The sequence below is a fragment of the Gavialis gangeticus genome, unplaced genomic scaffold (genome assembly GCF_001723915.1).
Source record: "Gavialis gangeticus isolate Ggan-Ray unplaced genomic scaffold, GavGan_comp1, whole genome shotgun sequence".
In the NCBI taxonomy this organism is placed as follows: Eukaryota; Metazoa; Chordata; order Crocodylia; family Gavialidae; genus Gavialis; species Gavialis gangeticus.
Window position 1 is genome coordinate 25,471,205 of NW_017728993.1, and position 23,533 is coordinate 25,494,737.

Consider the following 23,533-nt stretch of genomic DNA (forward strand, 5'->3'; position numbering starts at 1 on the left):
CCCACACTTTTTCTAATAACATCCACCCACAACACAGCCAGAAAGGAAGAAGAGTCCATTTTACCATACTGCAAAGTATTAGCTAGTCCTCTTATCTCCCCCCTTTTCATATGAAATACATGCTATTTATACTATCATATGTTTATATGATGTTTTAATATAGCAGTGGTTCCCAAATTAGGAGATGCTACACTTACACGTGGGTACCAAGCCCCGTAGAAATGTAACTGCTAGTCAAGGTTGCAAGTCCAAAAGAATTAAATCAGCTGGCTTACAGAAGACACAATTACACACTCCAGGGTAATTTATATCAATTTTGTACACTGATGTAGCTATCTAAGGGTATCTGCATGTAGTGGAGAGCTATTTCTGTTCCTTGTGTTTGGTAGAGAGGGAGGAGATAACACCTTGTTTGCCTTGAGCAAATGCCTATCCCTAGATAAATTATGGACATATGACACCTAAACTGGTGTTACATGCTTCTATTTAACTTTACCTCTGATTCTTTCAGGAGTTATTCTACACTGACATGGGCAAAGTTGCCCTCGTTTAAAGGTCTGTGTTATTGGTCTGCTACTTCATATATGTGTGCAGTGCCAATTACAGTGGAAACATGTTTCCTGTCCATGCTCTTAGAACCCAAGCAGATCCTATTGTGCTACACATTGCATAAACACAGAACAAAAAAATCCCTGGATGCTATTTGTGCAGTGTGGTCTGCCTGCCCTGGTGGGGAGGCTAGAGGGCTACCAGCCACTCATGCAATGCTGGTCACTGCTCCCACACCCCACTTCACAAAATCCTGGATCGCCTATGTACATATGCAAATATATTAATGTTGTAACCCATATTGTGCACAATGATTTTCAGCTGCATCTAGTCTCCTCTTGAAATGCACCACTAAGTACATCTCCAGACACTGCTATATCCGCCAGACCACATCTCGAATGAAAAGTGTTCTTTTTTTCCCTCTTCAAAAGCTAAAGAGGGAAAGGGACTAAGGCAGAAGACAAGGTAAATAATGGCTCAGGTGATCTCAGCAAGAGAATATGAACAAAACTGATGAAGACTGAAATTCCAGTCTTAAGTACCACTTAATTTCATAGAAATTAGAGTTTGAACAATCAGTCCTAGTGCAAGTAATCTTAGCAGCACCCTTAGAGGTGTGCTGTTAAAATCCATACTTTAGATTTTACTGTGCCTATCAAAGGTTGTTGGCTCCATTTCAAGAGTCTGTGATAATATTTTTTGGTGGAGAAGGACACTTGCCTTGGGGGAAAAAAACCTTGAATGTTTACCAAATTTGCAGCTGGGGAAGACAGAACAGCATGTTAAAGTGACTTGGTTTAAAAGTACACAGGAGAGATGGTAGGGCAGGATGGCACAGGCAAGATGCTAGAAGACTGTATCCAGTACGTGGGAATTCCTGGCTTGCAATACTACGCTCTATTTAGTCTATGCAATCTCATGGTGTTGCAAGGTAATATCCTTCATTACTCATGGTAAGATCCTGCATTGCATCAACCCCACTGATGCCCTTTGTAGTCCTTTCCTCAAGTATGAGCAAGGATTCAGTTTGTTACAGGGTGCAATATGCTCAGTAGACCAATTGGTGTGAACCCTCATCTTTTAGGAGCTCTTTAGTGATCTAAGCAGTGTGAAAAAAGGACAGAAAAGCAACAAAGCTTGCCAACCAATGCTGTGAGAGGACTTTGGGGAGGCAGATGCTAAAAAAGTTAAAATAACTTAAAAAGAGGGTACTAGGGACCCTGGAAGTGGAGAGGGCGCTAGGGTCTGATGAACAGGACTGACTGAAACAAGATGAGCTGTGCACACATAGAAGGTTGCAAAGAAATGGATCAATCAGCCTAGCTAGTCTGTGCCAACCTGTTTAGATGGACTTAAGTTAAAATTAACTTTGCTGAATTTCTGACAAGCAAATTCTTACAGCAAAGTCTACCTTAATGTCTAGGTCCATAGAAATGATGTAAAACTACAGCATAAATTACAAATGAGAGACCCAGTGCTTGATGCTTTACAGGATTGGAAACCTTCAAGTTATAACTATAAATTATTAGCTTAGTGCAGGGGTTCCCAACCCCCGGGCCAGAGTCCCATACTGGGCCACGAAGGGTTGACAGCTGGACCGGAAGTGACCAACATACTGTGGATCAGCAGCCAACCCTTTTTTTATACCAAGTATAAAACAGGGTTGGCTGCCAGCCCGTCATATGCTGGTCACTGCTGGTCTGCAGTTTGCCAGTCCATGGTCATTTCTGGTCCACAGTATAAAAAGATTGGGACCCCTGGCTTAGTGTATAGAGACTGGTTTCACTTATAGCTTTAGTATAAATTTATATTAATCTCCCATTTCCCATGCTCCTTTAAGCAAGATTCAATTTCACGGGACGGCCATTTAAAAAAAAAAAAAGAAGGTACGTTCTGTCTCCAAATGCTATGTGCAAGAATGCAACTATAACACAAGAACCAGAGAGGTACAAACTCTTCTTCTCTTGGCTTGCTTACTCTGTACATGGGACAGCATATATACTGACCTACAGATGCATTCAGCCAGAGATCTTGCTCACTGCATGTGCATGTGTGTGCTTCCTCACATAGGAAAAGACCAAAGCCCTCTAGCTGTACGAAAGCATGGTGTCTAGCTCTACCAAGACAAAAAATAGGGTCTGCTCACAATCAAACTAGCTTAGGTTGAGTTAAATTTCTGGACTAGATTTCAAGGTGCATGCCCTTTAAAACATTTTACCCCATGATATAATCTCCCAGGGCAGTAAAAGTGCTAGGTATACGTTTGGAAAAAAAATCTGCCCTGAGTTCATCCAGAGACAAACTGCATTCAGTTTTTTGAAAATTAAATAATTCCTTACTATTAAATAAAATAAAATAAAAAAAGTCTCCCCAGATCAAAAATAGTCAGTCTTTCCAAACAGCAGCATAAACATCCCAGCCTTGAGGCCACCTAAACTCTGCCCAAATGAAAGCCAGGTGATACTTCACCAGGGTCCAGAAGGATACACTTGTAAATAGCAATAACCTGGAGCAGACTTGCAGCTACCTTCCTGTTTATGTATAGTCAGATGCCAAACCCTGGCATGCAATGCTCCATTTTGACCTGAAAGGGCAGCTTTTGGATTGAGCTGGAGTGCATGATGCTAGGATGTGTCACCCCTGTACCATCAAATCCCCTTTTCACAGCTACTAGAAAGGATTATGGGGCTTGCGAGCTGCACTTTGCTCACTCCCTGCCTCGTACACTAAACTACGTAACTCAGTAAAATGCATTTCTTTGGATTCCTCCTTGTAGCCCCAACAGTTTGAAACGCTCTGCTGGAGGGGTTGCAAAGTAGGTTTTCTGCTCCTCTGAGTATCGTTCCTTCACTTCAATGATATCCCTGTAGCTCCAGTCCTGCCAGTGGAAATTGAATTTCTCCAGCAACTGTATTCTTTTCTCCTCTGTGGTCACACAGTCGATAGGGGCATACTGCTCCAGGAACGGCACCTGAATTTCTGGAAATATGAGGATAGCCCGGATGGCAAACCAGCCTCCATACTGGGGATGTATACACACACCATAGATCTTCTGAAAGAGGGAAAAACTGGTACATGTTACTATTTCTAAACATTGCCCTGCCTCTGAACACAGACAGACTTTGAGGGAACCATGTGCAGACCTGGCCAATTGATATGGTACAGTAAATGCAAGAAAAGCAAATTCCTTCTTGCTGTTATGCTCCAAAGAATGTGCTTTGATCCCTCATTGCTTGTGCCCCTCCCCTGCAGTAAATCAACCACAAAACAGTGTTTTGGAAGGGTAATCTCTCTTTTTTAAATAAAAGCTGATTGCATTGCAAGTTTTGCTTAGGCACGGATTGCCAGATTTCTCTCATGGAAATGGAAAGGTTCTAGTTTGTTTTCTCATCCTTTTTTCTCTGCCTCAGCCAGAATTGGTCCCTATGCTACATCTGCCAGTGCTTTTGCCTTATTTAGATTAGGATAGCCCATTCTTCCCCACCTTCCTTGTAGGTTTTATAGATCTCACAGATTAGGATGATTTTCCTGTCATTTTGCTTACATTCTTCTCACTTTAGTCGGTTTTCTTCCATTTATGCCCACTACAATACCACAAAGAAATCTACTGCAAAGAAATCAACTGTTTGCACCTGTTGCCAGTGTTAGTGATATCTGGGAGGGGCACATAAAATCACTGTATTGGATTTAAGCATTTAATTTCCAAGAGAAGGAACCAGTGAGCAAACAATGTTTTTACATTCCCACTACCTGAGTGGCTCTTGAGGGACCCTTGGGTTTTGGCTTGTAGCTCACCTTGTCTCCCCAGGGATCACACTTCACATCCTTCCTCTGGTAATAATATGCTGCTCCAGACACATGGGCGGCTGTCTGTGCCAGAAACTTGGGTTTCCGGTTTGGCAACATCTCATAGTCATAAATGATATGCACCTTCTCATCAGGGAAGTGCTGGAAGAAAAGGCCAGAATGACTGGAAAGAGCATGCTCAAGGCCCTGTATTTTTTAGTTGGTACCATGTGCACCTAGGCTAAAACACAGACACTAGATTTCTCCCAGGGCAAAGCCTTGCGTATTTTAGGAATACAGAATAAAAGTCCACTCTGAAGTATGGAGATGACCCTTTTTCCACCAGGGCAATTGGGTGAATTTGAGTTAATTGTCACTGAAGGTGCTGTATATAACTAACTGTCCCCACACTAGTCAAAGCCTGAGACAATCCCATCTGGGATAAACCCCTAAAGGCCAGCATAACAGGAGAGAGAAAAGGAAGTCAAGCCCTCACTGACGCTCTCAACGGGGAGGGTTAAATTTATTTGGCCCTGCGGGCTGGATCCAGACTGTGGGGTCTCTCACAGACTGGATCCAGACCAGAGCTTCTCCTGAGCCAAGTAACCCACAGTCATGGGGCTATTTCCCTGCAGCTGCTGCATCGGGGAAGCTCCAGAGCCCATGGGCTTAGTGCCACTGCTGGTTGTCCCCCTCTCCCCTTTTTGTCTTGTTTCCCCAACAGTTAGTGTTTCATTGGGGCAGGCAGTGAGCAGTGGCAGTGTAAACCCCTTGCGTTCTGGAGCTGCACTGATGCAGCTGCTCTAAATAGTAAATTAGCATTAGGAATAATACTTTGAGCTTACATGACTGCTTTCCAATCATGAAAAGAAGTTTGAGACAAATCAAGTCACCACAACCCCATCAATACCACCACTTTACAGGTAAGAAACTAAGAGAGGGTAAAAGACTTCCCAAGAGTTGTCGCCAGCTCCCTGCTTTACCCGCTTGGTCCATGCTTTAGCAAGGGGAAATTGTCTTTAAAAGGCTTTTACCTCTTTCACAAGTGATAAGTGATGAGAAATGCACTGGTCTACTGGATCCCGGATCCTTTTCAGCAGCTGTTTGTTCACAAAGGGTTTGAAGGCTTTGTCAAACATGGAAGGTGTGCTGAGGACAACAAAAGCCAGGGTGTTGTCTGGGTAGGCCAGGTGAAAGGACGGCTGAAGAACAGTGTTGTACCATCCAACCTGCAGTGAACACAGAAAAAAACCCTCCGTTAAGAGAGCAGCACCAACATTGTGCCGGCAGCAGGAATTATAAAATGGAGGAGGCTGCAGCTGCCTTCATTGACAATTCAGCCGTGCAGTCTGCCAGCTGCAAAGTGCACCACTCAAATCAAGACGGTACACCACATGCAGGGATCTACAGTTTCTACAAGCTGCACTTCTATGTGAAAGGTAAGGAGGGCCTTAAACTGCTTGATATTGCACTTCGGCCAGCCCTGACCTAGAAACTAGTATGCAGCCAGCAGTCCTGCCGATGCAAATCAGATGTTTGATTTAGAAGTGATTTATTCTGCATGACAAATGTGCCTTCTCTGCTTCTCCTTTGCCCTCAGTTATTTATTGCTCAGGGCAAGGCTTTGGCTGTTGATACTGCATATTAATGTAAGGCTGGAAGGAATTTCGAGCACGTACCCAGTCCACCCTGCACATGGTATCAAGCATGTCCAGAATACCCCTTCTTCCCCAGACCTGAAGAAGGGCACTCTGTGCTGAAAGCTTGTCTATCAGTTCTTCCAATTATGCAGCTGGTCTAATTAAAGATATTACCAAACAAACCTTGCTCCCTGCATACTCCCCAGACGGCTTCAACAACACTGTGATCCTACAACAGCACCCCTGACAAACGCAAACTGGAAGAGATGACACTAGGCTCCATAACGGTAACATGGGTTATTACAAATTAAAATAGCGAACTGCAGTGCTCAAAGTCTGCTTCTCCCACAGGACAGTTTACTGTATATAATGAGACTGTACAAACAAGAAGCTGGCATGCCAAGAAATCGAGAGCTTCAAGATCCCTCCCGCTACTGCAGCAGGAAGCTGAGTGGGGGTGTTCTCCAAGACTGTCAAACCTATTTTGACATTCAAATGTCAAGGCAGAGTTTTTCTAGCAGGATTTTCCTGGCTCCCTTGAGGGTTTGTTTTGGAGCAACTGGCACTTTGTAGAGTCTGAGAGGACTGGTCTTATTTAATCTGCAGAAGAGAAGACCGAGGGGGGATTGAATAGCAGCCTTTACCTCCCTGCAGGGAGGCTGCAAAGAGGATGGAGCTGAACTGGTCTCAGTGGGGGCAGATGACAGGACCAGGAGCAATGGGCTCAAGCTGCAGCAAGGGAAGTTGAGGTTGAATATTAGGAGAAACTTTCTCACTAGAAGGGTGGTGAAGCACTGGGACAGGTCACCCAGAGAGGTGGTAAAAGCTCCAGACTTGGGGGTTTTCAAAACCCGGGCAGACCAAGCCTTGACTGGGATGTAGTTGGGGATGGTCCTGCTTGGAGCAGGGGGTTGGACTAGATGCAACCTCCTGAGGCCCCTTCTCACCCTAATTTCTATGACTGTATGAGTCATACCATTGTATGATTCATCTTCAAGAGGAGGTTGGATAAATTTCCAGCTGGGGTATTATGATCCCAGCACTTGTTCCTGCCCAGGGCAGGGGGTCAGATTTGATGATCTATTCAGGTGCCTTCCGACCCTAGAAACTATGAAACTATGCCTGGTGTCTCCTCTGGGTCCATTGTGCAGACCTTGCAAATCACTCTCCTCTCTGTTTTGTTAGCCGTTTGGTTGATCCTTGCTTTCTTTTAGTCCATCCCTGTTATTGAGGGATGGCCACTTTTGGTGTTTTTACAAGGACAAAATGGGCCCAGAGACTGCCACTCTGCCCCCACTGAAAAGGAGTAAGCAGCTCTTCAGTCACTTGATAGGTTGCATGCTTTGCTTCTTGAGTTTAAATGTGCAATTGTGAATGCAAGTGGTGCTACACGCTCAGCGGCACATTTATTCCCGAGCGGAACGTTAGTGCATCACACGGATTATGACACATCTAGACTTCAGGATTTCCCTTTGAGGCTGGACACATCATAATGCAGCGCAGTTGCAGTGTCAGAAATTAGGAGACAGAACAGGCCAAGACAGCAAGGAGACACGAGCAGGAGACTCAGCACAAGAAGTGCTGAGCACAGCAAGGTAATTTATAGCTACTCTGAAAACAATACCCTAACCTGGCTATCCATATGACTTGACTCTTTTTATGGACCACTGTGACCCAGCAGCTGCTTCCAGCTCTGCCTCTTGGTGTGTCACAGAGGTCATGGCTAACATGCAAAATTAAATCCAGCGGTTTTGGAGATAAATGCTTTCTAAGGGTCTGAAGTGGCAGGGTCTGACCACCTTCAGGGACAAGTGAAGCCAATTTGAAAGTCACTTTAAAGGAGTGGAAGGTGCCCAGCAACATGCTGGATCAGGACCCAGAAAGGAAATGAAGTGGCAGTAAAGCAGCCTCTTTATAAGCTCAGGCCCAGGAAGTCAACTCAGAGACAGGGATGCTTTCAAGATGGTGATTTTAGAAGAATTAATAGAAAGATTTTAATTTAAGTTTTATGCCCACTGGGAAATCAGTAGTCAATAAACTACCAACAGCTGCATCGTACAGAAAAGCCCTAATAACAACAACATTTTCTCCGGGTAGTTACAGCCTATTTGGGGAAAATGGAAAGTATACCAGATTTTGCTTGAAATACTAGAATGATTGCTTCTAAACAAAGCCTGTTTCCTTTGTGTTTTCACTGGATGAAGATTAGATCCTGTGACAAATCAGGAAAGGCAGCAAGATTTAGTTTGCTAAATATAAAGATTAAGCTTGATTTCTTCCCCAAGAATCAACTCAGACTATACTAAAATGTTTTAAAAAATTGTTCTTCCTTTCCCCATTCTCCACTCCTACTTGAGGTCAATGCTGATCTTATAACCTGACCTGCATAACAACTGCAGATTAAAACAAGTAATGAAGCCTTAACTTCTGATATAGAATTAACCACTAAAAAAACTAAAGTGAACCGAATTAGGACACTAAACAGCCAGATGATTTTTTTCCTACTGATCCAGTGTCTGGGTTGATTGAGGTAATCAACATTTGACTTAGTATTAGAAAAAGGAATCTCCACTTAAATTTTCTAGATGGTTTCATATTCAGATATTAAATTTTAGAAATGGATTAGAAACATTTAGGATGAAACTCTGCTCTCAGTTACACTGGTACCAATCTGGAATAATTCGACTGACTTCCAGTGGGCTGGAGACTGCTAGACACTGAACCCAAAATCCGAGCAGGACCTTGGTTTAAATCTTTGGTTGATCTGTGCTGTGTTGTCATACGCACATTGTTATTAGGCTTGATCTAGTTTAACACCCTGCCTCCCTGGACTTTTTTCTTAGCAAGGACCATCATTACCTGCATTGCAAGCTATGCACCATGCTTCTCTGTAAGTAAGGACCTACCAAAGATCACACAGGGATTTGCGTGCGGAGCCAATTTTTGCCGTCTTTTTGTGGTGAGCCCCATCCCTCACTGTCAATTGGCTAAGGAGCCCCAGCAGCGCTGCTCCTTGCTGCTAAGTGGCAAAAAACTACAGCATAATTAAATAGCAGAGTCCATGGAAATATCAAATATATTGCCACATTATTATAAATCTAAGTATTACATCTAAATCTAAGCATATTATGATTATCTAGCTTCTTAAAAGACAGCACCGTAACACTTTGGCACCTTCATTGAATCTACGTCACAAGCTCAGCCTCTCCCACACTCTACAGCTGCAGGGATCGCCGTGCTTTCCTTGTATCCCAGTAAGCTTTTATTTTTTTTCAGGTGATTCTGCACAGAACCACGGGAAACACGGTTTTTCACAGTGATCGTGGAAACCGCTGTTTTCCATGACAATCACAAAACTGTGATTGAAGAGAGTCCCTATCTATAAGCATTCCTTGGTTTCAAGTGACAAATCACTACTCTGAGCTGCAAGGAACCACGCAAAATGCTGTGGGATTTAAAGGTGCGGATCTGGGTTCCCCAAAATGTTGATATGCCGTGCAAAGGTGTGGACTTAGGTTTATGGGTGTGCATACTCCCTTTCCACTAATGGTGAGGAAAGGTAAGGAACAGATTTTTCTAATCTAAAAGCCTAACCTGAACATCTGGAAGGCAGCGCCACCTACCGTCTCCCCGCAGCTGTGGGCCTGCTCCCACAGACCTGCACCAGTGGCCACTGAAATCAAACAAAGTCTTTCCATGGGTATTACTGGATATGGTACTGGGTCCAGGTGTAGTCCCAGCACGCAAGTCACCTTGCTGCAGCCACTGCACAGTAAGGATGCGGAGCACCTCTCAAGGGCACCCTGCAGGTGCTAGACCTCAAATGGTAAACACCTGGAGCAGCTAACGATCCTGTGATCATTAGCAAACATTAGTCTTCGCAAGGAAGTAACCCCCACTGACACTTTGTGAACAATAAACTGAGGCACAAGTCAGTCAGATAGAAGGGGTCACCCAGAGAGGTGGTGGACTCTCCATCCTTGGAGGTTTTTGGACTCTCCATCCTTGGAGGTTTTTAAGGCCCGGCTTGATAAATCCCTGCTGGGATGATGTAGTTGGGGCTGGCCCTGCTTTGGACTAGACGTGACCTCCTGAGGTCTCTTCCCACCCCCTTGTCTGTGATTCTGTGACAGATGACCTGAACACATGTAAATAGCTCTGGCCAATAAGTCAGCCAGCTCTTCAAGGATGACAACATACAGTTTAGCAGAAGTGACTCAGAGCTGGAAAAATGGCTCTAAAAATACCACTGGGACATTCTTTCTTTATTCTGCTTCAGCGATCAGCAGCTCTCATTAGCTCAAGGTATAAGTCAAAGAAGATTTCCCCAAGCAATCAGCTTGTCTGCAGACAGCAAGTCTAATTTTTTTTCTGTCAACTAACTTAATATTTCTTTAAAATGTTAGCTTACAAAGAGTTTAATTTGCACAACGGAGGAGGGCATTCAGAAGGTGCACAACAGGACGCATAATGACTTTGTATAATCAGGATCTACTGACGCTTGAAGAAAATCCTGGTTTTCCCTTTGCCTTGTTAACAGTTAAACCTCACATCAATAAAACCTTCACTTGGAAGTTAAATATTGACGACTGTCTAGTACCCGACTGCCTTCCAAGTCCAACCGAAATGTTTACCCCAACAGAAGCCAATTATTCGTTCAGCGTCATCTCATGCAGCTTGTCTGCGAAAGGGAACAATCTTTCCTCCTCTTTTTATCCTACGCCAGCTGCGTTCCAGTCAACTCCTCTGCTGATTTTTTTCAGCTGGATGTTTCTCTCCTCCTTGCCTTCTGCATTCGCCATCTCAGGACCCGGGGAATACTTCTCCTTCCACCTTTACTAAAAAACACTTGCCCAGCTTCAGTGGCTACAAAGAAAATGGCACAGCCCATAAAACAGCGCAGCAGCTTTTGGGAGCCATCTGGAAGGGCGGTGATGTCCTCCCTTGAGCTGACAGACATCCTCCAAGGAGACACTAATACCACGTGGTAAAATTAAAGGGGGAGGGGAGGCACCCAGCACTTTGCAGGAGCAGGCTCCTTACAGGGAGGCCTTAACGCCAATGCTGAAGGAGACCGACCACGTCACCTTCCCACCGGGCGGCAAGCAGTGCCAGTAGAAAGCAGGGAACGGTGACCAGCGACAGCAACGGAAGGGGCGGCGAGTGCGAATCGCACGTGGATTTCCCGCCCAGTGCAATGTAATCCACAAGCAATTATCTGCTCGTGCTCACAGATCTAATTTTCATAGATTTCATCGACATTAGGGGCTGGAAGGGACCTCGTGAGATCATCGGCCGAGGCCATGGCCCCGTGACGTCACCCCGAGAACCCCCGCACCTCACCCCGCGCCGTACCTGGAGGGGATGCAGCTCGAAGCCGAAGGCGCACAAGGAGTCGCGGAGCCAGCGCTCCACCAGCGCCGCGCGCAGCTCCATCCCGCGGGGGCTCACGGGACATGTAGTCCCTTCGTGGCCGCGCGCGGGGCAGGCCGGGATCGCGGCGCGGGGCAGCTTGGGAGGCAAGCGTCCACGCCTTCCTCGCTCGATGCATTCTGGGGGGGGAGGAGGGAGGGAGGCGCGCAGTGCGTGGCGGGAAATGGGGGGTGTCGGCGTGCTCTCGTGGTGCATGCTGGGAGATGGAGTCCTGCCGCAGCCGCGAGCGGACTGCATCTCCCGGCAGGCCCCGCGGCCCGTTGGGGGAGGGGGAGGTCCTCAGGCAGGTTGACCCCGGGTGTCTGAGGTGGGGGAACAGGACTGGAGCTGTGGGGGTGGGGCAGGGGGTTGAGGGGGGCAGAAAGGAGCCCCCCCGCAGCTCCCCCTCCCCTCTATCGATTTCTCTGCTTCCTTGTAATGCGGCGATGCTCCCCCGGCTGGTGACCCCAGGTCTCTCCTCTCCGCCCCGCAGACCCATTCGAGGGCCGGGGCCGGGTTGTGTTGGCGACAGTAAACACTTAAAAGCCCCGGTCTCCTAGCAGCATGAATTGGGACACGCGGCTGGACTCCATACTGACTGAGACAGATGCCAGCGTGGCCAAAATAAAGGCAAGTTCAGCTGCAGTGTTTGGACATCTGAACCGCGTGAGCCAGCGATGCACCCATGTAGCCGAGAAGGCGACCGGCATCCTGGGCTGCACTGGGAGGAGCGCTGCCAGCAGATCGAGGGCAGTGATCCTTCCCCTCTATTCGGCACTGGGGAGGCCACATCTGGAGTCCTGTGTCCAGCTGTGGGCCACCATGGCAGAAAGGATGTGGACACATTGGAGAGAGTCCAGTGAAGGGCAATGAAAATGGTTGAGGAGCTGGGGAACAGGACTGATGAGGAGAGGCTGAGGGAAATGGGCTGATTCAGTCTGCAGAAGAGAAGACCGAGGGGGATTGAATAGCAGCCTTCACCTCCCTGCAGGGGGGCTGCAAAGAGAATGGAGCTGGGCTGGTTTCCGTGGGGGCAGACGACAGGACAAGGAGCAATGGGCTCAGGCTGCAGCAAGGGAAGGTGAGGTTGGATATTAGGAAAAATTTCCTCCTGAGGAGGGTAGTAAAACACTGGAACAGGTTATCCAGAGAGGTGGTGGAGTCCCCATCCTTGGAGGTTTTGAAGACCCAGGTAGACAAAGCCTTGTCTGGGATGCTGGAGTTGGGGCTGGTCCTGCTCGGAGCAGGGGGTTGGACTGGACGTGACCCCCTGAGCTCCCTTTCCGCCCTTGTTGTCTGTGTTTCCAACACGTCACTAAGATTCCAGCTCTGGGAAAGAGCTGTTTAAACCAGTTTGTTGTGCAGTGCTGGCAGTGTCATGGAGCACTGGATGTCAAGTCTCGGGGGTTGATTTTTGTAGCTGTTTGTGCTCCTGTGGTGAGGTTTCAGATCCCTAAATGATTCGCTAAATTCTTGGTGCTAGTACTTGGTTGACCAAGAAGATCAGTTTCATGCAGGACCTCTTGTCTTTGACTGTAGCAAATAAAGCTTCCTTTGCTAATGGAAGTGCTTTTGCCAATGTGCCAAGCATGTGAGCACCCAGGATAGGTGATAACTCACCTTAAAATGAAGAGGAAAGGGGTTCAGCCATAAGTAGGGCGCTGGACTGGGGAGGCATGGCTTGTGATTCCTGTGTTCTAGAAAATTGTGGAACGGACAGGTGGTGGCATAGCAAACACCATCGCAATTGAGTCCTTTTTGCCCTAATAAAATCCACCAGGACCCCACATGCATCGCAGACACATCTGGAACTAACACTCTGGAGCTTTTACTAACCAGTTAACTAACTAACTCTCTACAGTATGTTCTACTCTGTTCATTGAAGAGAGATTCTTTTTGCCTTCCCCAAGAATGTTTAATCCCGTATTGTGATGGACTATTTGACCAGGTTTACAGACCCTTCAATACATAGTAATTCAGAGGGAAGGGGCTTACTCCTCTGAGACAAACATTTTCCGTAAAGACCTGCCGCTGCCTCTCAAAAACGTAGGTAGCCTCCTTACTGTGATCACTGGTTGATTAAAGCAAAGGAACTTGCAGAAAAGGAGGAAGTGCTGCTTTGATGTGTATATTTTATTGCTGCTTAGAAGTATGGCAGGGAGTTCTGTTAAAGAGGAAGCAGTAGCAATGTTATTAAAGAGAGCATAGCTCAGTGCTCAGAGTGAGAAACTGCGCTTTGGGACTCCTCAGTTTTGTTCCTAGCTCTGCCCCAGGTTAGAACATGGGGTATAGAAATGTGCTTTAGGTGCAAATATAATTTAAAATCTACTGATGCTGATCCTAAGCAGTTAACAAAGGGGTAAAGGATGCAGTAACTGTCTTGTCAGCCTGGTTATGGTTGTGTAGGGCTCTGGGAACTCCATAGATTTTCCTTTCTTTGTAACTGTCCCAATGCTGCCCGGCACTACAAAATCATATTTAAAAATGTAAATGTCTTCTGAACACTTTGCTGTTTTTTTCTAGCAGACCTGAACCCTCTACTTCTCTGTCATCTTCTCACTTAATTGCTCTTGTTTCAGCCCAGTTTGCTTGGAGGGTGACTTGAGCAACAGGGGAGCACGTCTCAATCTCATTCTTCTAGGCCTGTCCCCTGCAATGGCTTGGATTTTATGCCAGGTTTCTTCTGCAGGCAGTGTGTGAAGCCTGTCCTTCCTAGGTGTGCAACTCTCACCTGTTCTTGCTGAAAGCAGGTGTTAGTATCTTTACTACATCATCTGGTTTCTCTTTATCCCTTACAGCAGCGACTGAACACAACCAGCATCTCTTCCAAAGGTAAATCCTCATCTGACTTTCTAAAGCATGTGGCGCTAGGGCATCTAGCATTTCATTGCACAGCAGTGCTTTGTTTCTGTATTTCAAGTGGATAGCTATAACTGTCTTTATTTTTATCTCTGTTTTATAAGAGCTGCCAAAGCCCTGGTTTCAAAATCCAGGTTTGTTCTTACCCCAGGTGGCAGACCCTTTCAAGCCTTTCTTTATTTGGGATTGGGTGGGTTATTTAGGCAGAAGTTCCAGGGTGAACATGCTAGCCTTTCCCAATGAGAGTGTGTACGATTGCACTATTTAAGCAGGAACAGGAAAGAATCTGACTGCTATCTGTACAGCTTCAGCTTGGCTACTTGTACAGCTTCAGCTTGGCTTTTTCCTAAGTTCCCTGCCTTAGGCATCATCAGCAGCAAATTTAAGAGTGCAGAAAACCCCAGGGGGTTCCTATCCTTGCAGCTCCTAGTAATACTTCTTGCTTTTCATCTCTTAGTGGATCTTCTGCTTGACAGAATAAACACAGAAGACGCTGCATTTGATGAATCCCTGGCCAGGTCTGTGCAGCCGTGTCCCACCTGCATAAATCTTCCACGCTGCAGGATGGCAACAGAGGAGCTAGCAGCCATCCGCAGTCAGCTGCATTCTCAAGCCAAGGTAACCCCAGGCTTACGGTGACATTTGTCTCCTCTGCTAACAGGAAAGAGATGACTTTTGCTAGTGTAGTAATGCACGTCCTTTCAATTGCATACCCAGCACATGGTATATGAAAACCTGTCTCCCCCTGAGCTAGTAGAGGCTCTTTGAGACATCTAGAATGGTCTCTGCATAAAGATATGGGATGTTTTCTTTTTTCCATCATCCTGGGGGAGAGTATATTACCTGTGTGGCATCCCATGTCCTGCTGGTCTGGGGCTTCAGCTGCAAGCTTGGATCTGGGTCTCTTGTAGCAGTGTGCTACAGGCCCTATAGTGTGACATACTTAGAAGATAGGTAGGCAGTGACATCTCCAGCTTTTTCATCTGGCAGAAGCTATATGAATACTCTATCTGCCCGTTCACATATCCTTTAAAGGAAAGCAGGTCCCTAGGAGCGCTGGCTTTCATTTGCTCTCCTGTGGTCCACTGTACCATATAGAGGCTGCCCTTCAACATTCCCCCAGCCAGGGAGGTCTGTCTTCCTCAGCCAAGTTGAGTTGCTTTCAAGTCAGTCTTTAGGGGCCCATCAGCATTCCCAGTTTCTCAAGTGAACCTCTTTGCTCTAGCCAGCAGAGTCCTCTCTTAGCCTAAATTGTTTTCCAGTAAGACCTGTTCTAACCTATGTCTTCCCTTCAGATCATTGAGTCCCTCACCCAGTCCGTAAATAGACTGAAACAGGAGAGGGAGCTTCAGCAGCAGCAGATCAATAAACTGGAAGGTACTGATGAGTTGCCTGGTTTGAGGTCACTGTGAGATGCTTGGAGATGCTTGTTATACAGATTGTGTCCCTGTCCGTCTGGGGTGCTGTTGGTGAGACAGCAGATTACGAGCATAGATCTTGGGTGGGGCTCAGTCCAGTGCTCTTCTTTGCTAAACAGGGAGAGCCAAGGCTGTCAGATATACCACAGCACCTTGAGTCCAATTGTCTCGTTCTTCCTTTTTAGTGATACTTGTTATACCATCTGAGCACTGTGTGGGGAAGGATCAGGGGTGTTGGCTCTTTGTTACATGCCGGGATACACAGCTGAAGCAATTGGCCTTTTGAGTGTCCTAACTGGAAATGAAATGTCCCAGCACTAAATCCCTGTCTCTCATCCCTAGACCACACAACTTTGTTGGCACAGATGCTCATAGGAGGTCAGCTCTGACCTTTGGTTTGTGCTTGTTACCTATTCTGCATGAAATAATCAGTTGTATAGGATTGGCCATGAGAATTGAACTCCCCTTTTGCCCAGCAGTCTTGCTGGGGGGTTGTGGGGAGCTCTTAAACTGACGCTGGTTGTGCCATACCCCTTTTCGGGGTGGGCGGGGCGAGGGTTAGCAGAGGTGCCCAATACCTCTGGCAGTTTATATCAGCATCTTCACCCTTTCTGTTGACATGCCTGAGACCTAATTGCTTCCTGCTCTTCCACTTGCTGTTGCAGAGGAGGTTCATCGATTGCAGAACAGTCCTCACAGTAGCTTGGAGTCCCTGCTGGGACACAGGATTGAGGGACTGAAGAGCGAGTTTCATAACCTGCAGCAACAAATGTTTCACCAGCCAGATGGAGATTGCACTCCGGATGTGTACCCCAGCTCCAGCATCCTGCAGGAGATGCACGAGAGGTCAGTACTGCATCTGGCAGCAACCTGGCTGATGGAGCAAAGGCTGATCTTCCCTTTTCTCTTAGGAGGTAACCCCTCTTCCTTTTCTTGCAGCAAAAAGCTTCTGTGGCAAGAATATGAATGTGTGAGGACAGAGGTAGAGCAACTGAAGGACACGCTGAGTAAGTGATGCTCTGCACTGCTCACTGGGGGGTGGGCAGAGAGGGTGTCTTGGCACTGCCTGGGTACAACAAGCCAGCAGTGTCTTGGGAGCCTGACCAGGAGGGGAAATGGTCCTCAGTTGGGAGTATTGGGGTGTTTAGTTCTGTTGACAGTCCCCATTCGGGAGGGAGAGAGCAAGGGACATTGTGGCAAAGCGGGCCCAGTGTACTTCATGCAGTACATTGGCAGAACTGTGGGAGAACAATCTCTTGTGCTGTGGTGCTTGGGGAGATGGTCTCTGCCTGCAGGGTGCACTGTTGCAGTGCACTAGCCATTCACTCACTTCTATACCTATGTTTTTAAAAAATGGCACAAGACAAAAATACTGGGAAGGAAAAAATGCGCTGCTGCTTGGCCTTTCTCGGGGATGACTATCTGGTGGTACTTTGCCTGAATAAAAGTCCATCCCCAAAGTACCCTATGCTTTAGATGATCAAACTTTGCATCTTGTCTTAAGAGCAACTGTAACAACCCCTTCCTACTCATCAGCCCCCCTGTCAGATCTGCTGACTAGTCACCAGAACCTGTTTTACCTGCTTCACTTCTGTTAGGTTCCAGACCTAATATGGCTGTAGAAGAGGGTGCAGGATTTTATTTTTGTTCTGGAATTTCTGGTAATGGGTTGTAGTAACAGTAGGGGGCATCCCCTCTGGAGGCTGTACAGTATATACTCCCTATAACGAAGGGTAGTGTTTGAGCTGTGGAATTTTTTTAGCATTGATGGAAGAAAATGAAAACACCTGCCTTGAATCTCAGCTCTTAGGCTCGTTATACTGCTGTTGTTTTGCATTCTGGGGATACCTAAAGCACTCAGCCAAGACTGGGTCCCGGTTGTACTCGGTCAGTATGAGCACAGAGTGCAAGACCATATCCTTCTACAAAGTCTGCCAATCTGAATAGACAAGACAGACACATTGTTGGGAAGCAGGTTGACCCACTGTTTACTTGTAATACGCCAAGCTCAGTGATGATAGTAGGCAGTATGTGCAAAACCCCACTGCCATCTTGATCAGTGATTCGGAGCAAAACTGTGTGCTAAGGAACTTGGACCAAAAAGACCTTTCTGATTTGAGCCTTTTATGCACTTATGAAAGTAATGGCACTGGGTATCACACACAATTCCCAGGAGGGACCAGCAGGCTGTGCTCATTGTCCAGATGAGTTCTCAGTGGAAAATGATTCTAGCATCAGAGTTGCCCTCTGAGCTTTTACTGAGACTGCACAGAGACATGAATGTAGAGGTGGCTGTTTAAAAACAGGCATAGGATTGAAGCAAATTCAGCTGTGCTCAAGACCAAATCAAGTCAATTAGTTGTGTCTGTCCAGGCAAAGCCAAATTGTTTTTCTTCTCAGACCGGCAAGAGGAGGATCTATTCCATCAGATGTCTGCAACTGATGAAATGAAGAGAACTCAAAGTCGATACTGCAAGGTACCTTGTTTACTGGATCACTTTTCCCAAGAAAAATCTAAGCATGTGCTGTTCTGATGACCTGCGGAACCCACTGCCTCAGGGCAAGGCAGAAAGAGGGCGAGTAGGATTCCTTATGGGACCAGATGTCATCAGACCCATGTACGGATAGAATTTTCCATTTTAATAGCATGGGCAAAAGTTGCATGGCTGTGAATTTGTCTACTTCAGCCCTACGTGGATCACCAGTTGGGGGCAGGAAAGATCTCCTGTCATGGACCAGCATGGTAAGAGAATCCAGGAACTTCATGGAACTTTATGCTCCTCTTGAAAACTGGAGCAAAGATCTCAATTTTTGGTGGCCTGCTCCTGTATGCCAGAGCCTTTATTTTCCAGGTTTGCTGCCTTACCATTGCTATGATGCTTGGTGCTACATTGACAAAGGCTGGGAGGTGCTTACATTTACCAGTCTTCTCATTGCTCCTGAGAGTAGACCCAGCCCTTGTCTCTGCATGGGTGCAGTGGTTGTATTTTTTTTCTCCTTATGTGACCATGTTGATGGGATTAAACATGGAGCTTGTAACAGTCCTCCCTGTGAGGGTATTACACAATTTGTTGGTATTTCTGAGATTCCCAACATGGGGGTGACTGGTTGCTGTATATGGAACATTAATATCAGCGTGATTACAATCTGAAAGGAAGGAATTTATTTCTTCTTTATTTAATATCAAGGTTGTGGTACAAACCCCAAACAAGAGACTGCTATGCTAGATGCAGTATATACACATTTCTAAGGGGATTGATATGTAAAGGGTGGGTAAGACGGGTTTATTCAACATGTATATAGGAGTGTGTGTGTGTACCTAGTGGGGAAAAAGGCATGGGTACTTATATGTAAACACCTTGACTGCCCCCAGCCCCCCTTAGTCTGCTGGTACCACAGGCAAAGTGAGGGAGCTTCAGAGCAGAGGCCTGGTGCCTTTAGAAGCCCATCCAGGAAGGATGTTCCATGCTAGGGTGTGGACACATTCACAGTTGCGACTGGTAGCTGTCAGGACATGGGGATGAAGGGGGCAGAGTTCTGAAAGGCCTAAAATACTCCAGAGCTAATGAACAGATCTAGTGCTAATTTTCAGCAGGCAGCAGCCCTTGTGATTTTTCAGAACCCACCTGCTGTAGGACCCCTTCTCCGTACAGTAACCTGTCCAAGAGGGGCTGAGCTTGTTCTCAAATTGACTGGTATTATTGGGGGAGGAGGAACACAGAGTTTGTGGGTGAAACCTGGCTAGCAAGAGGTCTTCAGAGTGGTTCCTAATGTGCATTGAGGAGGACTGGTCTGAGAAAGAGATCTTTATGTTGCAGCCTGTCACTTCATGAGGGAATGGCCTATAAATACTGCCTTCTGTGTGGGCAGGGTGGAGTGCTTCTTGTCATGGAGCTGTGGGTCTCCATGGCTGTTTTCTGGAGCTGTTTCAGGCCCATAGTCTCCCATAGTGTGAGTCAGATGTCTGTTTTCTGCTGGGCTCAGAGCTGCGGGGTAGAATCAGGGACCATTTTTAAAGAGTCCTTTGAGGTGGTGTCCCCTCTTCTCTTCAGATGCTGGAAGATCTGATGAACAGCTACAAAGCTCAGTCTCACGACTTGGATAAAGCCAAGGTGGAGACGCGGAGCACCCAGCAGGAGCTCAGCCACGTCAAGTAAGAACGTGTCCTGCCAGGGGGTCTCATGAAAAATGTAGCACTGTGTGTGTGTGCATTGCATGGGTGGCGGTGGGGTGACTCCTCTCCCTTTGGCACACTTGCTGCTGTGTGTCCAAGTGTAGCTATTGTTCCCAAGGGCTCTCATCCCAGCTAGCACCAAGAGACCTGTTGTTTGCAGTCGTAGAGAAGCCAAAGTCTGCACTCCCACCTGAGCCTCAGGCAGCCCCTCCAGTGTTGGGGTCCCATGTCAAGGCAGCGTGTAAGGGAATTGGCACTGTACTGACTAAGGCTAGGGGTAGAAAATATCCCTCTCCAGTCACACTAACCAGGGTGGGACCATGGTACTCAGTTTTCTAATGCAGAAGGTTCTGGGTTGTCAGCTCTGGAGGTTCAAGTCCCCTGTTTAAGCCTGGAATACACAGGGCATGGTCTGCTGCAATTCAAGCTTGTCCCCTATGCTGGAGAAGATCTCTGGCTTGGGGCAGGTGTTGCATTTGATTGGAGATATCTTTGCCAAGACATCCAATATGGCAACTGGTGTTGGTGTCTCTTTGTGAGAAGGATACCTGTACGTTGACAGCCAGGTCGAGCACTTCCAGTTTGTTTCACATAGGCATGAAGCAGCCATCTGGTGCAAATGACTTCTGCCATTCCTACGCTAAGCTGACCCTGAGCTGGGGCCTTGGCAATGAAAGGTTTTGTATCAGACAGCTGCTCCCCTGGGCCTCCCAGTCCCTGTGTGGGCATGCACTGTGGAATGGTGCCTACTCATTTTCCCTGGGTCCCGACATACTGGAAGATCCTGCTGTCTTGGAGTTAACCCATGTGGCTCCCCCTTTACTTCCTTCATTTCCTGTCATCTCGGCAGGAATTGCCTCTTGCCTAGGGCCCCTCTCAGAAGAGATGCCCGCTTGATTTGCCTAAACTCCAGCTGTTTACCAGCTTGCCCTCCTCTCCTCTCTCACTGCATTCCACCAGTGGGAACAGGCTCTGCCGTTTGTCTGCAGCCTTTGCTCCACCGGGCCTTGTGGGCTTTGGCTTGGTCCCTGGGGAGGATGGTGACGTCTGAGTTTCTCTCTTGACAGTTCTTGCATCTGCCTTGTTCTGTTTAATTGTACCCTTCTCTGTCCAATCCCAGCTGTCCTGGGATATCTGCCAGGTATAGGAGTTGATGTGGGTTTAACTGAAGATGGTGGGACTCTCTAACCCTCTTTCCCACATACCCTAGTACTGCGGCAGGATAATGTTTCACAGAAGAGCTGGCCCATCCTTCTGTTGTCAGTCACTGATCCCTGACAGCTCCTTCTCAGAGGAGTCTTTTGCCCACAGCAGCCCCATTCATCATCATCATCATCATCATCATCATCATCAGTCTAATACTGAAGTCCTTTGTGACACAGCAGTGCTAGGCTTAGTAAATATTGTTCCAGAGAAGCTTTTTTTTTAAAGATCTATGGATTTGGCAGGCTTTTACCAGCCAACAGAAACATTATGTGCCAGTTTGGGACAGGAAGTGGAGAGTACATTATCCCCAGGACTGTGGGGCAGCAGCAGCCTAGGAAGGCAGAATGTAGCTACCGCAGTTAGAAAAAGGACAGGCTGCTGGCAACAGCATCCTTAGCACCTGCTGGAAGGAGCTCTTCCCACCACTCGGCAGTGTCCTGTCCGATGGCATTTGCTCTGCACAGAGCTGTCCTCTTCTTGTGATACAGGGCCTTGGACAAATGCTGACAAGGACTGGTATTATTGCATCCACAGAGCACAAAGCCCTTCTCAGATACTGAGGTAATTCTTGCAGTCTTCCCTTCCCTCACCCCTGTGAAATGTATGGGGACATGACCCCCTCACTTCACAGCTGTGTAGCTTAGATGCAGAGGTGGCATGACTCGCTCCTGGTTGCACCGTGAGTAAATGACAGAGCTGGTATTATAACCCAGGGGTCTTGCCTCTGTCCTTTTCCTCTGATGCCTTTCCCCACCTTCCCCCATTAAGAACCAATATTACTGGGAAATATGCGAGATAACACATAGTTCCCGCTCAGCATTGAGCTCAGCAGGGCTCTGTTATTAAATTCATGTTGATTAATCTTCCTCTAATGTCAGAATCCAGACTTCCCCGCCATTCTATAGCTTACCACCATGGAGGACATTATATTAACTTGGAAGCCATCTCCAGTAATGGGATTTTATTGTAGTTTGTGGTTAAACATTGATTCTTGTTTCCGTTCTGTAGAAGACATGTCTCTGCCTTACATAATATTAGTTGCTCAGCAGAACTGCATCTAGCTGCTATAAACCACGAGTTTGCCAAAATCCCTCTTAGAATTGCCCCAAAAAATGAATTATGCTTCTGTCCTTGAAGCTGATCAGTGTTTGTTTCCATCAGATCTACAGTCACTGACCTGAAAGACCAAATGAAAAGTCTGTGCATGGAGGAGAAGCCACTTATGAAGCTCATGGGAAAGAAGAGAGCTTGTCAAAGTAAGCAGCGTGAGCTTTTACATCACTGATGCTCTGGGGATTTGTTCCTGGAGCCTATTGTTGATTTTTGAAGCTTCCTGGCTTGGAGTCGTAGCCATGTCACTTTAGTCTATTCCAGAGGGGGAGCCTGATATATCCAGAACTGGGGAGGAGATCAGGCAGGGAGGGATGCTGAGGAGTCTGGGATTTTTCATTTCTCCTGGGAAGTTTATGTTAATTGTACATTCATGAAAGTCAGGGTTGGGAAAATTCAGTGCAAGGGCATTCCACCCAATATGCATCCCATGTAAGGTTATGTGCTTTGGGACCTGTCTGCCCATATAGTCATTCCCACCTGTGCCAGGTAGGAGGGAAAGACTGTTCAAACAGGTTAGGAGTATTTTTCCAGGTACAAGAGATGGCACAAATCAAAGGCAGCAGAGAATTAGACCTTGGCCTTCAATCATGGACTCAGCTTTCAGCTTATCCTGCTTCTCGGTGCATTTCTCCTAGAGACAATCAAGGACTCGCTGAGAGAGGAGATGTTTACTTCCTCCGTGATTGATGATTCCACCTCTGAGCTCAGTCTTACAGACGTCAGCTCCGATGAGCTCTCCAGCACCACAGAGATCAAGGAGCCAGAAGGTAAGCATAGCGTGGCTGCTATAAAATTCCTTGGTATTTGAAGATTATAATATTTTCAGTGGGTTGTGAATATCCAATGCCTGAAGACCTCCCTGTATGCGTCCTGCTTCCTTTCCCTTCCAGTGTCTTAGTGAACCCTAAACTGAGGTCACTAACAATTGGATCAGAGCCCCGAAGCTGTTCCAGGACTGGTTGGTAGGTATTTGACACCCAAATATAGGGTGCTTCAGTCATCAGGGTACTAATAGATTTGGGACTTCTGGGTTCTAATCCCAGCTCTCCACTCACTAACAGATTTGCTCTCCTGGCCCTGAGTCTGACCTACACAACAAAGGTTTACCCTAGGTGCCTAGTGGGGAAAAGATCGCACCCCCTAGCTGATGCAGCTATGTTGGAAAACACTCTAGTCCAGTGGTTCTCAACCTTTTGTACCAAGACCCATTTGTAAACATCAGTGGCCAGTGCCCCCAGGCCCCAACCCCCTAGTGTGTGGGGTGGGGGCGAATATGTGGGGCAGGGGGGATGTTGGGCATGGGGGGGCCCCAAGCAGCCCCTCACAGGCTGGAACTCTGCCAGCCTGCAAGGGAAAAGCCACCATTTCTCAGATTT

At 46.9% G+C, this 23,533-nt stretch overlaps 2 protein-coding genes across 5 annotated transcripts in view; one reads left to right on the forward strand and one right to left on the reverse strand.

Moving 5' to 3' along the window:
• Positions 1-1,297: 1,297 nt before the first annotated feature.
• MMACHC (methylmalonic aciduria (cobalamin deficiency) cblC type, with homocystinuria) lies at positions 1,298-11,477 on the reverse strand. 3 transcript variants are annotated; one of them, XR_002094659.1, is made up of 5 exons: positions 11,331-11,477; positions 5,370-5,564; positions 4,345-4,497; positions 3,019-3,601; positions 1,298-2,665 (listed from the first exon to the last, which is right to left on the reverse strand). XR_002094659.1 is itself a non-coding variant. In XM_019501396.1 (4 exons), the coding sequence occupies exons 1-4, from the start codon at positions 11,409-11,411 to the stop codon at positions 3,290-3,292; spliced, it is 741 nt and encodes a 246-aa protein (XP_019356941.1). In that variant the 5' UTR covers positions 11,412-11,477; the 3' UTR covers positions 1,298-3,289. The 3 variants fall into 3 exon arrangements, 1 of the variants encoding a protein (XP_019356941.1); XR_002094660.1 differs by having other exon boundaries at positions 1,298-1,887; positions 2,560-3,601; XM_019501396.1 differs by having other exon boundaries at positions 1,298-3,601.
• A 396-nt stretch (positions 11,478-11,873) lies between these two features.
• LOC109286721 (golgin subfamily B member 1-like) overlaps positions 11,874-23,533 on the forward strand; it is a 14,518-nt gene continuing 2,858 nt past the window's right edge. Inside the window, exons 1-10 of one of the 2 annotated variants that reach the window (XM_019501394.1) lie at positions 11,874-12,017; positions 14,186-14,219; positions 14,704-14,864; positions 15,542-15,623; positions 16,330-16,510; positions 16,604-16,671; positions 18,065-18,141; positions 19,717-19,817; positions 22,206-22,300; positions 22,793-22,924. In XM_019501394.1, coding sequence (XP_019356939.1) covers positions 11,952-12,017; positions 14,186-14,219; positions 14,704-14,864; positions 15,542-15,623; positions 16,330-16,510; positions 16,604-16,671; positions 18,065-18,141; positions 19,717-19,817; positions 22,206-22,300; positions 22,793-22,924 — 997 coding nt within the window. In that variant the 5' untranslated portion in view covers positions 11,874-11,951. Of the gene's footprint in view, positions 12,018-12,765; positions 12,996-14,185; positions 14,220-14,703; positions 14,865-15,541; positions 15,624-16,329; positions 16,511-16,603; positions 16,672-18,064; positions 18,142-19,716; positions 19,818-22,205; positions 22,301-22,792; positions 22,925-23,533 lie in introns of those variants that run through there. The other variant, XM_019501395.1, reaches the window with a different exon arrangement.